Source organism: Alligator mississippiensis, chromosome 7, assembly GCF_030867095.1.
Source record: "Alligator mississippiensis isolate rAllMis1 chromosome 7, rAllMis1, whole genome shotgun sequence".
In the NCBI taxonomy this organism is placed as follows: domain Eukaryota; kingdom Metazoa; phylum Chordata; order Crocodylia; family Alligatoridae; genus Alligator; species Alligator mississippiensis.
Genome location: NC_081830.1, coordinates 18,875,644 through 18,891,610, shown reverse-complemented (window position 1 = coordinate 18,891,610; position 15,967 = coordinate 18,875,644). Strand labels below are relative to the sequence as shown.

At 54.2% G+C, this 15,967-nt stretch overlaps 1 protein-coding gene across 5 annotated transcripts; it reads left to right on the top strand.

Annotated features, from left to right (window-relative positions):
• The first annotated feature begins 630 nt into the window (after positions 1-630).
• On the top strand, positions 631-6,595 carry NPM2 (nucleophosmin/nucleoplasmin 2). 5 transcript variants are annotated; one of them, XM_059730693.1, is made up of 11 exons: positions 663-712; positions 937-1,138; positions 1,334-1,418; positions 2,377-2,462; positions 2,808-2,927; positions 3,269-3,362; positions 3,856-4,013; positions 4,805-4,833; positions 5,244-5,283; positions 5,837-5,908; positions 6,478-6,595. In XM_059730693.1, the coding sequence occupies exons 3-10, from the start codon at positions 1,355-1,357 to the stop codon at positions 5,879-5,881; spliced, it is 636 nt and encodes a 211-aa protein (XP_059586676.1). In that variant the 5' UTR covers positions 663-712; positions 937-1,138; positions 1,334-1,354; the 3' UTR covers positions 5,882-5,908; positions 6,478-6,595. The 5 variants fall into 5 exon arrangements, with proteins under 5 accessions (XP_019347095.1, XP_019347094.1, XP_019347092.1 ...); XM_019491550.2 differs by lacking the exon at positions 937-1,138 and having other exon boundaries at positions 631-712; positions 3,874-4,013; XM_019491549.2 differs by lacking the exon at positions 937-1,138 and having other exon boundaries at positions 631-712; positions 4,808-4,833.
• Positions 6,596-15,967: the final 9,372 nt, after the last annotated feature.

Below are 15,967 nucleotides of genomic sequence, written 5' to 3'. Positions count from 1 at the left end.
AGATTGTTGCTCCAGGGTCTGTATGGAGGTGTCCGGCCCTGCTTGGTTTAAAGTCCAACTAGACGGACAGCCGGGAGGGGGGGGGAAGGAAACTGAGGCATAGAGGAAGGAACTGAATGACTCCAGACTGTCCAGCAGCTCAGTGGCAGAGCCAAAGATGGCACTCAAGGCTCCTGAGTCCCAGTTCGGTGCCTAATCGATTCCACTGCACAGACCAAGCCCGTCAGAGCTGCAGACAGCTCCACTGCCTGCATATATCTGACTCTTTTCTAAGCTAGACATATAAGTGCTGGGATGCCCTGGGCACCCCTGGGAGGATTTTGCATAGCCCTACCTTTCAGGTTTCTGTATTCTCAAACCTTGGTTCCCAGACTTAATGGGGGGTTTCTCTACCCATTTGTCTTGGAATAGCCGAACCTTGGATCTGTGGGTTTAACTTCACATTTGTACTACAGAAAGTGCTGGATGATAGCAATCACGACTGTGTTTCCACTGGCCAAATTTCCTCCCTTTGAAGGAATCTCCTGTCTTTGAAGAGAAAGGGCTGTTTCCCTTTAAGACCAAATTTCAGCAAGGTGAGGCTAATTGAATGAATGGTTGAGCGGCTCACCTGCTCTGCCTTTATAAGATGCCTGGTCCAGAGGATGGTTGTATGCAGGGTTGGTTAGGTCTTTTATGTAGGGTTGTTTTTTTATATGAGCTGCTTGCTGGGGTAGGTGGTTGTATTCATAGCCCCTTTCTGTGTAGAGGGGTTTTTCTTTGGTGGTTTGTATGTGGTTTTATGTTGGAGAAGTGAGTTGTTAAGCATAAATATCAGTAAACTCTGCTTTTCCCCTTTAAAGCATTTTCTGATCATTTGTATGACTTGAGTCCTTAAGTGAGAAGGATGCATGAGGTTGGTTACTCCATGTTGTTCCCCAAAATGCTTTTTTACAGGGGCTGTTCTGCTGGTTTCTTCAGCAGAGATGTGGTCAGAGGCAGTAGGTAACAGTAACTCAGAAAGCCACTTACATAGGACAAAGATTGAAACTGGACAATGGGAGCTTTGTGTTCCTGAGCTCTCAAACTGCAGCTCTAATATTTGGGGTGAAGGAAGGATAGTAGGTAGCATCTAAGAGCAATCACAGGAGGGACACTTGTGAGTAACAACTTCATGTTCTCCTTGTTTTGTGCGGAGGAGGAAAATCCAGCTTCCTAACTGAACTAAACCAGGAGATGACCCCCCCCCCCCCCCCACCTTCATAGATGCAATTGCTGCTCTGTCATTGCAAAGCCTTTCCAGCTGAATAGAGACTCCTTTAAGTAATGGTGCCTTTTTTTTTTCTTTTCATAGAAAAGGTAGATTCTGGAAACAATGGCTCTTACCAACAGTATCAACAGTGACAGTAAATTGGAGAAGCCCATATCTCTGATTTGGGGTAAGAAGCTGCTTGCTTTGCACCTGAGTGTCTGAGAAGCGCTTGGTGATCAGTGCTCAGGTTATTTCTGCTGTCTCCTTAACACTACTTAAAGCTGTTGCTCCCAGTCCTCTCTCCCATAACGGCCTTCTCTGTTCCAGAAATCTGCTGGGGGGGTTGGATTTTTTTTTTTTCTTTTGTGGTTGTTTTTGGTCTTGTTTTTTGTTCAGATCTTCCCTACTTGCAACCTCCACTTACTCCTATAAAGAAAGGCTTCAGCAATAATGAGGTGTCTCCATGGAGAGTCTTCTTGAGAGCTAAATCTTGGTGGCTTCTGAGTCGTTCAGGTCTTGGCTAAAACAAAGTGCAGCCTCTGAGGTGTCTAGTATCTTTTGCTTCTCAGAGGTGCAACAAATCCTTGGAGTGAGATGGGGCTAAGGGCCTGCTCCCTGGAGCACGCTGCGTTGCCAGTCGTGCTATGCTGAGTCCACCTTCAGCTGAGGTGTAGATGCTCAGCTTGGTCTGAGGCAAGGCTAGCTGGAGTGCATCCAATTGCTCTTTTTCTCTTGTCTCCTTCCTTCCCCCACAAAATGGATGTGTTTCAGCGTCTCCTTGGCTCATGTTGGCCAATGGCAGCGGCAGTGCAAACAATATCTTTGCTTCTAATGCTGTCTACCAGGCAGGAACATAAGTGAAAAGACCCTTTGAGGGGCAGGGTTTCTTGCCTCCTAGACTGAGAAGCCATTTGGAGATTGGGGTGGGGGGGAATACAGAGACACTTTGCAGTTCCCAACACTTCTCCTTTCCTAGTCCCCTTTGCTGGGGGGGGGATAGCGAGCACAACCTGTTGAGACATCCCACCCTTGATAGAAGCCTGTGCTGTGAAACTCACGCTGAGCATGTGATGCTGGAGGTGGGGTGAGCTGCCTTTATGATCTGATTTCTTTTTTTAATCGCTGATCTCTGCCCCCTTCCACAGGCTGCGAACTGAGCGCAGAGAATACAACCTGCACCTTCAAGATGCCAGATGACTGGGCCTACGAGCAGCAACTGGCCTTGCGGATGGTAGGTACCTAGCCCATCCTTTCCCACAGAGGATGTTTGGGACAGGGCCCTTGTGACTGGCTTTGAAGTGGGGGTGGGAGGTGTGTATGGGATGGGAGCCTGTCTTGTAAAAAGCCAGTTGCAGAATAGGGTGAAGCAGAGGGTCTGGCTTCTCCAATACCATGCTTCTGGACTGCAAGTGGAGTCTTCTCATTGTCAATGTGCCCGTGAGAGTACAAGTCTCTTCTCACCAGGCAGTGAAGGCAGCCCATTTGGCCTTGGGCATGTCAAGTTGGGGGATACTCTGAGCAGAGGCTGTCACCACTGATAACACAGTGCTAAAGGCTTGTTCTTCTCTCTCCAAAGATCTGCGTGGGGGAGAAAACCAATGATGAGCTCAACATTGTAGAGATCATCCCTCCAGAGGACAGCCAGGACCCAAGCCCTGTAGTCCTAGCTGCCTTGAAGCCTTCTGTGCTGCCAATGGTGAGAGGCGGGGGTGTGGGCTGGCATTTACACAGCCTGGAAGCTGGGTCAGAATCGAGCATCTAGATGACTCCTGGAGATGGAGAGCAGGTCACTGATAAGCCCAGGTCTGAGCAAGCTGAAGTGCTAACTTGGTGTGTAGGCATGCTGAAATGTGGAGGGAACAGCCCTTTGAGGAGGATAGCACATGAGGGGTGAGCACTGCCATGCAGTCTTCAGCTTTTTGGGACTTGATACAAAGTCCCATTAGGCCTTCAAAGCCAACTAGTCTCCAACCATAGCTTTTCAGGGCATAACCTGCCATCAGCCCACCCTCACGGCATCGCTGCTGTCTCTTCCAGGCCCCCATGGTGGGAGTTGAGCTGACGCCTCCTGTCACCTTCCGGCTGAGAGCTGGCTCTGGCCCAGTCTACATCACTGGACAGCACATTAATTGTAAGTGTGGGTGCAGCGGGGTTTAGTCTATCCAATACTGACATTAGGGCAATGCAGTGTGTGTTGGTTCTGGTGACTGCAATACTTGCTGGGTCTCCTCTGCTTCAACCAAATGAGAGAATACTATAGCCAGCTGGCCACTGCCACCTCTGCATGATGGGAATGCAGTAAAGCCCCCACCTGTGTACACTACACCCTGCTGCTGGAGCAGGGACTTTTGTGCTGCTCGCATGTCTGGACCATAAACTGTCCTCCCTTCCTGGGAGGGGTAGCTGATGTGTGCCCTGGGGAGGAGCTGCTGTTACCTTGGGGGACCTGGGAGTCTTGCTATTAGTAACTTGGTTCTTCTGGTCTATACAGCACCAGAGCATGATGGCTGGCCACTACTGGCTTAGGGGCTGGCTGGCTGGCATCCCATGTCTTGGGTACCTGCTCCTAGGAGTGGAGTAGGAGGCAGGGAGTGCCCTGATCTGTGCCCCATGCTCTGATCCAGGCCAGCTCTTCTTTGCAGTGGTCCCAGATGACTCCTGGATGGAGGAGGAGGAGGAGGAGGAAGAAGAAGAAGAGTACGAAGAAGAATCATTTCAGGAGGAGTCTCCCCAAAAAGCCACCAAGCGCCAGCCATACAATAAGAAAGCAAGTGTAGCCAAGGTATGGGGAGACCCAGTCTGCACCTTGACTAGCCCCTTCCTGGGTGCCCTGTTACTGCTAGCATAGCACAGACTGTGCAGTATCATGTGTTTAGTACCCATGAACCTGACCAGCAGCATCCATCATGGTTGCCCCAGGTCTCTCTCTCTCTCCAGATGTGCCTGACATCTCCAAACCTCTTCCCAGGAGAGAAACCCTGCTCCTGCTTCTCCCTGTCCTGGAAGTGCACTGAGAATTAATGAGTTCCTATGAGGAGCAGGGTGGACTTGATGCCTTCTACTGGCTGGGCCTTGGGACACACTGCCTTGGCCAATGAAGGCCTGGGCCTCCTGCAAAGCAGCTGATGCTCTGCCAGAGTTGGCATCTTGGCCACAAAGTCGGCAGTCTTGCCATGTCCATCTAAGGACATAAGCAGACAAAGTTTTTTGGGCCTGATATCTCTTATTAAACCAACTCAAATAGTTGGAAAAATGCTTCTTTGCTAGCTTTAGGGTATAAATACCCTTCATCAGGCTGAGGAAGCATCTGTGGTTGGTGTGTTCCCTCAGTCCATAGAGGAGAGCAGTATTTCTCTTCTCATGGGTTTTTTTTCCCCCCAAGTAAGTGGAATGGCGCTTGTCCTGTTGCTGCGATGTTTGTGCTACAAGTAGGTTCCTGAGTGGGTAAAACTCATGAAAAATGACCTACATTCTCCTCTGGAAAACAAGGGACTGGGTTGGCAGGCTCCCTTCTTTCTCCTCTGTGAACTGGAGTTTGTCTGGTTTAACTACATCTCTCTCCTTTTGTCCCAGAAGAAGAAAGTGGAGAAAGAAGAGGTCAGGTAAGTAAAATATTTTAAAGGGGTGTGGGGCCAGGGGAAGAATTAAGTGGTTCTCCAGAGCTGGTAGTGGAGGCCTGGTCTTGGTGGGTGCTTGACTGGTGGCCATCTTCCAATGCCTGGTGAAGCTGGTATCTGGGACTACATAAGCTAAGAAATTTGCACTGCCAGGATGTAATACTGGCAAAGAATGAAGGATAAAACATCCCTAAAGTGTCATGAGTTAGCCCTTCTTGATACCTCCCAGAAATACCCGACACATGGCTAGGCTAAAGCTTGAACCCACCTCCTGGATTTCTCCCCACCCCTCCAGTGAGTTGAGGGACCTCAGTGCTGTGTTTTTTCCATCTGTGACTTTATGGCCTGACTTGGTGGCAGAAGCACTAATCTCCCACTTCTCCTTCTCTCCCAAGCAACCCTGTTCGTTCTGATGAGGATGCACCTCCTAACAAGGTAGGAAGCCACATCTGCATGCTTGGGGCAGGGGTGCTGGTTCTGGCAGCACTTTGTGGAGAGCATGTCTGAAGTGTCTGGCTTCTTATTCCTGACACTTCCCCCCTCTGCTTTCTGCTGGGTACACCTTGTGCAAGTGCTCACTGGGCTCCCTGGAGCCCAGTGACTTCACAGCCCAAGCTGTGTCTGGGGTTGGTGGTCATGGCATGGTGTTGATGTCCTCCAAGTGATACCATTTGTGAGGCATGAGAGCATACAAACAGTTGCTAGAAGAGTGTTCCTGTCTGAAGCAGCTTGAGTCCCTGACTGGCTTCCAGATCCCAAAAGGGGAGAATTGATTATCCAAGATCAGTACCAGTTGCCTTACCAGGCTACTGCATTTGTGAATGCCTGCCTGGAAGATACAGAGTAGGTGTCTGAATAGCCAGACTTAGCCTGCATCTGCAGATGTGTGCAGCAGGCTCTTCTGTATTGTGAGCCACATGGAGTGCCTCTGGCTGACTCTCCAGTCACGGGCTGCTCTAAAGCCATTTTGCTCTTCCTTTTGCTGCAGGGGAAAGGAGCAGGCAGAGGGAGGAAGCCAGCAGCCAAGAAATAGATGGACATGCAGTGAGGCACCCACAGGGTAAGGGCTCACCTGACAGGGTGCTAGTTGGGTGCTATGTTCTTGCCTCTAGGGGAGGGATCCTGAGGGCTGCAAGGCACAGTGCTGAAAGAGACCACTATCTTGTACCCAGAGCTCCTTTTTGCCATCAGCAGCTAGGGCGTCCTGCATTTGGAGATGCATGATTAGTAGACCTTGGGAAAGATGCTGGGTGTATCTCTTAGTATGTCACACTGGTGGAGCAATAACAACCAGGTGCCCTGGGAGAAACCTGGAGGCCTGTCCTCCCTCCTTGAGGGATTCTGCCTGCCCTGCAGCCACCAAGAAGCCGGTGGTGTGGAGTCCCACAGCCAGCAGAGGCCTGGTATTAAGGGCACAACTCCAGGTCTGGGACTCTAGCCTGCCCATCACTAAGGGAGAGGAGTAACCCTCCAGTAAAGTGAAGCCAGGCAGGTGATCCTTCTGCATCCTGGCCTACAAGCCACCTCCAGCTGGGGGGCAGAGCTGCAGCTCACTTGCCATCTGTAGAAAAGCCCCAGGTATAAAAATACCCCATCTTGTGTTGAGACTCACTTGCTCTTCCCTTCCAGGGCCTGCTGCTGAAGAGAACAGAGATTTCTTTGTATATATGTGTGTATGTGCGCACACTACTTATTTCTCTAAATTTATCCTTAATAACAATAAAACGCGCTTTTTTTTTTTTTTGCACTTTGGGCCTACTGCTGTGACGTTTGTGGGGTGACTTGGAGAAGATGAGCCAGATGCATTCAAGATGAATAACTGAAGCTAAGCTTTTAGCCCTGGCACCACAACTAGGTTCTTCCCCCTGGCTGGGTGTAAGGGGCCCTGAGACTGGAGTGTGAGGCAGATGTTTGGACACAGGGTTCAGATAAAATGCTGCTGATTCTGTCAGGAACTGCCTACCAAGCTAGCTGTAATACTGCTTGGCTCCTATAGAGGACAGCCCTACAAAGGGAAAGAAATCATTGGCTGTGGCAGGGGCTAGTTAGCTCCAGAGCTTGACTGAAGCCCCCCACAAAAGAAGAAGCTGGAGTGAGGGCCAGACTAGCTCTCGGGTCCCTGTCCCTTGTTTCTGTTGCAATTTCTTTGGGAATAGCTGGGCTCTTCAGCCTCCATGCCTGTCATCCCTGCACACCAGTTTGTCCTCAAACTGAGGGTTTGGTCTGCCTATAGGGTGGTCTCTGTCCATCTGCCCCAGGAGCAGAGAAGCATTTTTCCCCCCCACCAATAAACCAAGCAGGAAGAGGGCTAAGTAGGGAGCTACAGCTACTTAACTGAGGACTGTAGGGAGTCTGATAGAGGTGATGATGGGAGTAGCAGTAGGGGGTGAGCAGAAACACAGGCTCCAGTGGTTGATGCCAGCACTACCCTGTTTTTCCCCACCCCACCCCACCCCACCCCACCCCCAAGAGCCCTGCAGTGCTGGGGCTGGAGGAGAGGGGAGGCTGGGTGGTCTACGGCCAGGAGTTTGCTGTGCTGCTAAGTATGATGGCAGGCTCGGGATGCTGAGAGAGAGGCCCAGGTTGAAAGTAGGTGGGATAATGGCTTCAGCAGCAGCATCAAGCCTGGGCTGAGCTATAGTCTGCTCTTCAGCGTTATCCACAGCTCTGCAGCAACCTTTCCTTTCTGCCCTGTTGTAGCCCCAGCTCTCGCCCACATGCACCGCGCCACCCAGGCTGCTCCGTCCTCCCACACAACCCCAAGAGGTAGATGGGGAGCCCCAAAACCCTGGCCGTGAAGAACATGGGGCCCCGCTGCAGCTGCAAGGAGCTGGGCTGGGACTCCCTGCAGTGGATCCTGCCCACGAGAGCTGGGTTAGCATTTGGGGCAGGGTGCAACAGGGTTGTCACTAATCCAGAATGAACACGGCCCTGGCTTTGTCCTAATGGGCATCTGGATCACATGCCTTGGGGTGCTCTCCGTCTCTCGGTAGACATCTTTCCTAAAGTTCCTACCCTAGATAACCTGAAACCGCTGCTGGCAAGCCCTCTCCTCGTTCTCAAACACAGACCTGGCTGTGAATAGGAGACAAAAGGGGATTACCAAGCTGCAGGGGACACCATTATAACCCGCTGCCCTGGCCTTGGTCTGGAGTTAGCAGGTATTTGTGGCAGGTCTGCTGCTCTCGGGAGCATGCTGGGATACTGCTGTGTTGTGAGATTGGCTCCTACAATGGCTGGCTTTAATTCTCCTCCAGGTGTGTGGCAAGGGGAGAGGACGAGCGGGGATGGCTGCTGGATGTGGGAGGTGGTGGAGGGGAGACCCTTGATGAGAGTGGGGCAGCATAAGGGAGTATCTGCTTAGCTACACCCCTCCCCAACCTCACTGCTGGCCTCAGGCAGGGTAACAGGCAAAGAAAGGGAGGAGATGGAGTCAAAAATTTCAGGTGGAGGAGCAGGGAAAGCCTCCCAGTATTGCTAGGCTGGAGGAGGCTGGGATCCCATGGCTGCGCTGGGCAGGTACCATGCTGGCAAAGACCATCCTGTCTCAGTTTTTGGGGCAAGGGGGTAGGAGAGGAGGGTCCCTGTTCACTTCCACAGATCAGGCTATTGGGATGCCTCTCTCTGGTCCTGTCTCCCTGTGCAACAGAGTAGGGAGCTCTGTGTGTCCCACCCAGGATAATCCTTCCCCGGGGGACAATGAAGCCAGGCTGCGGTCAATGTAAGCAGGCTTGGAGAGCCAGTGTAGCCCAGGCAGCTGAAAAACCCGGGTGACACATTCCCAGGGCCCTGGCTTTGCCCTGCTGTTCACAAAGGCCTCTTTTGGCACCAGGCTGGAAGTAGAGATCAAAGGCAGGGAGCGGCGGGTCTCGGCCCCTCTGGAGACGGAGCCCACCTGTCACACAGCAGCGAAGCACAAATGGGCCTCCATAAACCCCAGAGGTGTGATGCCACCCTCAAGGAGCTGCCTGCCAGATCTGGGGCCCCATATGACTCAGCAGCTGCATGGGCCCTCTTCTAGAGGGGGAAGACCCCATGGATTCAGGTCTGCTGACCCTCAAGAAGTGGAGTTCCTGGTACATCATTTTGGGGGCTCCTCCTTCCTGCTGGAAGCCAGGGGAGCTGGGTGTGCAGGGGAAGTGAATGATGAGGGCAGTGACACTGGATGAGGCGAGGGGACACTGGATCTGTGGTCAAGGCAGGCAGCCCTAAAGGCCTAGAGCCAGAGGGCCCCTGGTGCATTTGCTCCTAGCCCAGGCCTGCAGCCAAGCGAGCAATCCTGGGAATTGGCCCTAAAGGCAGCAGAGCCCTATGGAACTGCTGCCATACTGAGCCTCGGGCCAGCAGAGCTAGATGGGTGAGAATAGGGCAAGAGACCACTGCTAATAGGTTGGTCAAGCAGTTCAACCCTTGGTCTTACACTCCAAGAGGCATTAGTGCATGGCTTAGCCTTAGCTTCATCTTCCACTGAGATGGACAAGAGTCATTGCACTGACTGATTTGGTCTGGGCTCCGGTAGGCTCCTTGGAGCTTTTTTGACCCTTGACTTCAGTCCTTCATTGATTGCAACACACAGTTCAGTCTCAGCCTGCTCCTGCAGCTGGTTGTTATGAGTTTTTCAGCCCGTGACTGTTCCTCCATCGGCTGTGTTTGAATGGCTCGCCCTGTTTTTCTCCCCTGATTTGACTATATCAGGCTGGTTGCCTCTGGTTCTCTCCAGTGCTTCAGAGCAAGGGCTGAGTTTGGGCTGCTGGCTGGGTGCAGGGAGACTTAGTGCTGTCCCTTTTAATTCCCTCCCCTTGTTATCAGCACCAGCTCACCCAGGCATGCTGCCCTCCTCTCCCTGCCCTGCATGCATCCAAGAAGAGTCCCATGTGCCCAGATCCAAGTGAACAGCAGCCTTGAGTGGTGACTCCCCCAGCCCTGCTATCACTCCCACATCCCAGCAGCAAGGGGAGCGGTGTGCCTGCAGGCACAGTCTCCACCAGCCCCTTCTCAGGTTCCTCCAGGTCTCTCCTGGGCAGTGCAGTGGGTCTGGACCAGCATCTCCCAAGATGTGCCCTCCTGGCCAGTTGGACACATGACCACTTCCTGCATCTTGTCCTCCAGCAGCTGATCCCAGAGGTGTGTCTCACACAGCTGGTATCCTGCTTCCCAGCATCCTCCTCCTAAAATCCTAGCACCAGATGCTGCCCTTCAGAGCATCCGGTCTCAAGGTTTCTCCTGTCCAGAGGGGTCTGAGAACTGTAGGGAGCCCCCCTGGCTGCACGGTGAACCCAAGGGCCCACAGGTACTCAACCAAGTAGCAGGACTTGAAAGAAACCCTGGGAAGTCCCTGTAGTGATTTAGCGGCAGCTGGCATGGCTTAGGGCTCAGCCTCCTCTACCCTGGAGCTCCCAGTCCCAGCAGGTGCAGCCGGCCAGTGGGTTGCTCTGGGGTGTTGCTGAAGGACAGCCAGTGCTTCAGAGCAGGAGCCTGCAGTGGAGCCAGGGCAGCCAGACACAGGTGCAGCTGCTTGTGCTGAAGGAGGCCAATTGCAGAGACTCTAGGCTGGAAATGGCTCCAAACCAGCCTCCTTCCTCCATGCGTTTATGCCCACCTTATGGGCCTGGCTCAGCTGGGTGCTCATAGCACTGACCCCCAGAGCTCTCCCAGCACAGACAGGCAAGACAGTCAGTGACAATAGGCAATATTTCAGCTCTCACTCTGCACCCCTCACCATGGCCCCTGGCTGCTTACAGCTACGTGGCCATGCTGGAGCCCCTAAGTCACGTCCTCTTAGCATGTTGCATGCAAGGCACCATGTGCAGCACAAGCTGATGGCAGAAGCGGAAGTGTGGATCAGGCCCACGGGTCAAGGGGGTTCTGATGTGACATGGTAAGGAGTCACACAGTGCACGGGTGTGATCCTGCATGCCCATGGTTATTGCTAAGGCAACTGCATTGGGATGCTCAGGTCCTTCCAACACTGCACACACAGGCACAGGCAGGGCTGGGCCCCCTGTAAGGCCCAGGCTGGAGCTTCCCCTCACATTGTTACAGATGGGACGGCAGGGGAGCCCCTGTCCTCACTCACCGCCAGGGCTCTGTTTGCCTTCCATCAAGAGCAGCCAGCATCAAAGTGCCCCCAATGAAAACAGATGTCGACAGCTCGGGGCTGCGGAGCGGGGAGGGGGAAGGGGCACTGCCCAGCGGGACACTCCACCCCAGCCCAGCCCCCCGCCCAGTCCAGCAGCTTTTGCAACACAAACTGCCTGTTTGTGTAGCTGACCATTATAAACAGGGTCCCAGGCACCATTCAGGGAACCGTCCATCATCACCGCTGCTTTCCAGCTGTCCCTCCAAAGTGGGCATGGGGCAGAGGGGAGGGTGGGGGGAAGTGCTGCAGAGGGACAGGACAATGGCCATAAGCAAAGCTGGGCGGAGAGGCGAGGGCTGGCCTGGAACAGTGGCAATCATAGCATAGGCTGTGGAGGAGGTTTTCTCTCCCTGGAGGCAGGCATGGGTTGTGGGTGCAACTACAGAGGTGTGCAGGATAGGAGGGTGGAGAGGTCCTTATCTGTTGCCTCTTTCCCTCTCTGAGATCAGCTGCTGGAGGACAAAATGCAGGAAGTGGTCATGTGTCCAACTGGCCAGGAGGGCGCATCTTGGGAGATGCTGGTCCAGACCCACCGCGCTGCCCAGGAAAGACCTGGAGGCACCTGAGAAGGGGCTGGTGGAGACTGCCTCTTGCTGCTGGGATGTGGGAGTGATAGCAAGGCTGGGGGAGTCGCTGCTCAAGGCTGCTGTTCGTGTGGATTGGGGCACATGGGACTCTCCTTGGACGTGTGCCAGGCAGGGAGAGGAGGGCAGCATGCCTGGGTGAGCTGGTGCTGATAACAAGGGGAGGGAATTAAAAAGACAGCACTGAGCCTCCCCGCACCCCGCCAGCAGCTGGAACCCAGCCCTTGCTCTGAAGCACTGGAGAGAGCCAGAGACAACCTGCCTGATATCCTCAAATTGGAGGAGAGAAAAACGGGGTGAGCCATTCAACACAGCTGATAGAGGAATAGTCACGGGCTGAAAAACTCATTGCAACCAGTCACAGGAGCGCGCTGAGACTGAACTGTGTGTTGCAATCAATGAAGGACTAAAGTCAAGGGTGCGCATGACTGGCTGCAAGGGCCCATCCTGCACCCGGGGCCTTGTGCACTGCCCCGTACTTCCAGCCCTGGCCCAAGGCAGGTGTGCACCTCCCAAAAGCCAGGGGCAGGGTGGTGGGGTTGGTGCTCCCAAGCAGCTGCTCGGGTCTTGTTGCTTGTGTCCCCAGCCAACTGTCCCCCTCCCAGGAGGATGGGAAAGGCAGTAAAGCCCTGAAGTATTGTCTCATAGCAGTCATCATCAGTCCTGAGTATCCCAGTGCCATTTATGAACATTAGGGGATGACTTTCTCTGCGGGGCAGAGCAGGATCATCATGGAGAGCCTGTCAGGGGAAGCTGAGGCTCAGCCTGATGAGTGAGTCAGGAATAGTACCCAGGCATTTGGACTCCCAGCCTGCTGCCTCAACAGCTAAGCCAGAGCCAGGCAAAAAGCCCAGGTGTTTTGCCTCCCCCAGCCCTCCCCTAAGTCTTAGCACCCAGGTCCCTTTCCCCAGAATTGTCCCCAAAAATGCTGTCTCCCTGGGGAGCTGGAGAGACAGGGAGATGCACGCAGCCAGCTCTGCCATGTTCCCTGTCCTTTGGGGTGCCTGCCTGGGCCATTTGCCCCTGTTCTTGTCCGAGTCCATCCCCAGGCAGCCGACGGGCACATCAGAGAGGGCAGCGGGGAGCAGATCCCCGATAAGCTGCTGCCAGTCACTTCCCCAGGTGACAGAAGCGCCTCTTCCCAAAGCAATCAGAGCGCGAGACAAAGCCTTCCCTAGACAGGAGAAGGAAGCCGCAGGGCTCCTACTCCACACATCCCCAAGGCACACACAAGCCCAGGGAAGATCAACACATGTGTTTATTGGAAGCTGCAGTTTTGTGGTTTGGAGCCCTGTCCTACAGGGGGAGGTGAGAAAGCACCAGGTGAGGGGGAATGTGGGTCGTTAGCGCCAAGTTGCTCTTTCTCCCAAAACTAACAGCTCACGCTGGGGCTCAGCATGCCCCACTCAGCCCTTCTCGGGCTCAAAGCCCTGGAGAAGCTTGCACCCCTCAGCAGCCCTTTCCCCATTGGGATCAAGGGGGAAGATTCCCATTCCACAGCACCACATGACAGAGCTGCCCCGCATCGTACAGCTGGGGAAACTGAGGCACGGAGCAGGGATGTGCCTTATTCTTTCTATCGCAGTGTCACCTAGCAGCCCAAAGCCTGGCCTGCTGTGCTCAGTGCTGCGCACATGGGAAGATCCAGCCCTGCTCCAAAGTGCTCTGAATCCAGTGTCAAGGAGAGACTTGGCACTAGGGTCCTTGGGAAGGAAGGATGCAGTCACCAGCTTCTGGCTAAGCATGGCTTGCTTTGCTCTGTGTCAGCCACAGCTGTAACATTACAGGTGGGAAGGAGCCTCGAGGGTCATGCAGCCGAGATGCCATCGGGCCTCTGCTTGGAAAGAGATGCCACCTCCCTGGGCAGCCTGTTTCATGGCTCTTGGGTTCCCAAATCCAGCCACCCCAGTGGCTGCAGCTCGGCAGAGCACAGCACCGCTCTGCAGCAATTTGGGACCTACTAAGGGGCACTATTTGGCTATCTGGCTGAGGTATTTATAAGGCACTTATCACCTTAGTCTCCAAGTGCCAAAGCAAATGGACCGTGGAGAGATGCAAGCCCTTCATCTTCCGATGTGAGGGCAGATACCCGATCCATTAGGCCACATGTTCGCACTGCATTATGAGGGGCATTTTATGCCTTCCTCTGAAGTAGCGGTTGCTGGCCCCCATGGGGGACTGAAAGGCGAAGGTGTGGGGCTGTTAGTATGGGAAGGGCTGTGCCCTGCAATGGGGGGTGACTGTGCTAAAGCCTGGGTTACACCTCTGATGTTTCCAGAGGGGGGAGCAGGCCCTGAGTGAGAAAAGCCCTCATGCCTTTCCTTAAATAGCTCTTGTGCTTCCTTGCCTGGCAAGGCTGGCTTTGTCCAGAGCACTTGATCAATCCAGGAGAGTGAGGGGTCTGGTCTGGGTGGGGGGCAGGCCTGGGATTGCCAAGGGCATGCTTGATGATCAGAAAGTAGAGTTAAGGAGGACTGTGCCAGAGAAGTCAGGCATACTTCATGCTATGGGCGCTGCCACTGCATCGTAGCTGCAGTGCAATCACGCAAGTTAATAATGCACATCAGTGCTGTCCCTTCGTGTAGCCAGAGGGTTTGCTCCATAGCTGAAAGTCATGACAATGCATAATTAGTGTGCCAGGGGGTGCGGTAGGAACAGCAGAGGGGGCTCAACGTGGACCTCAGCGCACCGCAAACCTCCTCTGCATGTGCACTGGCAGTGAACACATGGTGATAAGCCAAGGTGGAAGGCAACGGGGTTGCCATTGCATCCATCCCATTCTGACGGGTGACTGAGCAGGCTGGCTCTAATGCACTAATGCTCTAATGCAATGGCTGGAGAGGGCTGGAGTTGGGTGCCCTGAACAAATGCAGAGCATTGCAAGAGCATCCTCCAGCCCAGAACAGAAGCACAGTTGGCAGACGATGATAGCAGCTCTTGTGTGGCAGGTCAGTGTCTTCCTCGTGCATTGATGAGTGAAGCGAGATGAAGTGACTGAGGTTTTACAAGGAGTCAGTTGCAAAGCAGGGCAGGCTATGACATATGGTTCCTTACCTCTGCCCCCTCCCAGCTCTTACCACGAGACCTGCGTCTCCAAGAGCCAAGCATAGAGCGCAGAACCCTGACTCTCCCCTGGTCATCCAGCCTCTCTCAGTCCAACCTCTGGCAATGCACCCTCCTAGAGGGTACAATACCAGCCAGCAGCCCTGACTCCCAGACCAGGTTGGAGCTGCCCTGCACCCCCCTGCAGCTCAGTACATGTAGCTGACCCGGGGTGCCCTATGCAAGGCTGGGGGTACACTGGAGAGACCCGTGCTGGTGCAGAACCTCCTCCCTGAGCCTTTGTGACCTGCCCTGGCTTCATCTGCACGGATTAACATCTCTGCTCAGTTGCTGTCTGAGTCCTGAATTGAGCTCCTTTCTGCTGCTCCCTAGCTCAAGCTGGCAGGGGGATGATGGCTTTTGCAGCTGTGAGCTCCCTCCTGAGTGTGCTAAGTTCCCAGATCAGCACCTGGGCCCAGAGCCGCAAGAAGCACTTGAAGGGGAAGAGAAGCCCAGCAGCAGAGGACCCAGGTAGGAGATACCTAGGCTTCTGCCCCCCTACTCCCTGCGTAGCGCTGCCACTATTACCCCAACCACATGGCACCTGCCCGCTGTCTCAGGCCAGGGGCTAAAGGGATTCTTGGGAAGGGAGTGCAGGGAGAAGGGGCTGCTCCCAGGTAAGTGAACATATGTGGCTCTGGAGCAGTGAACATCCATGGTGGGCAGCCCCTGAGTTCCCCTGGGGCAGTGATCCCAAGCAGCAGGCTGTATCACAGCCCATCACCCCTGAGAAACACTGCCCCAGCCCTAGCTTTTGGCTATGCTTGTCTGCCATTACACGTGGCCATGGGAGGTCTTTACCTGTCCCTTCACAAGTCCTGCTGCAGCTGGTGGGCACCCTGCTAGCAAGGCAGCCTGATGCCTGCTGCGAGTGGCACCACTGCAGTGCACGGACATGATTGCTCCTGAGGTCACCTGGCTCAGGACCATGTTGGGAGCTCCACGCTGGCTCATCCCAGCAAGAAAGACTGCTGACGGGCAGAGCGGCTGAGCCCCGCATCCTACCCCCATGCCATGGCCTGCGAAGGCAGCACAGGGCTGCAGAGGATAGGTTACACATTCATCTGAACAAAGCGTGACACCACCCTGCAGGGGCATCTCCATGTGGAGCAGCTTCCCAGGTCTCCGAGCAGCCTGGGAAGGAAGGCAAAGTGACTGCTGTCCCTTCCCCCACCCATATAACCTAAGATGCTCCAAGACATGAGCCATCAGCCACCCCCTGCATTCTCCCACCACTCCCCCCCACCCCCAAATTCATCCGCAGCTTTCATGTCCTGCACCCTGAACTGATGCT

Bases quoted from the DNA above. Each gene is read 5' to 3' on its own strand.
- NPM2 (XM_019491547.2), top strand. From the start codon at position 1,355: ATGGCTCTTACCAACAGTATCAACAGTGACAGTAAATTGGAGAAGCCC. The intron at 2,463-2,807 runs GTAGGTACCTAG...CTCTCTCCAAAG, and splicing joins AGCAACTGGCCTTGCGGATG to ATCTGCGTGGGGGAGAAAAC. The intron at 3,363-3,855 runs GTAAGTGTGGGT...GCTCTGATCCAG, and splicing joins CACTGGACAGCACATTAATT to GCCAGCTCTTCTTTGCAGTG.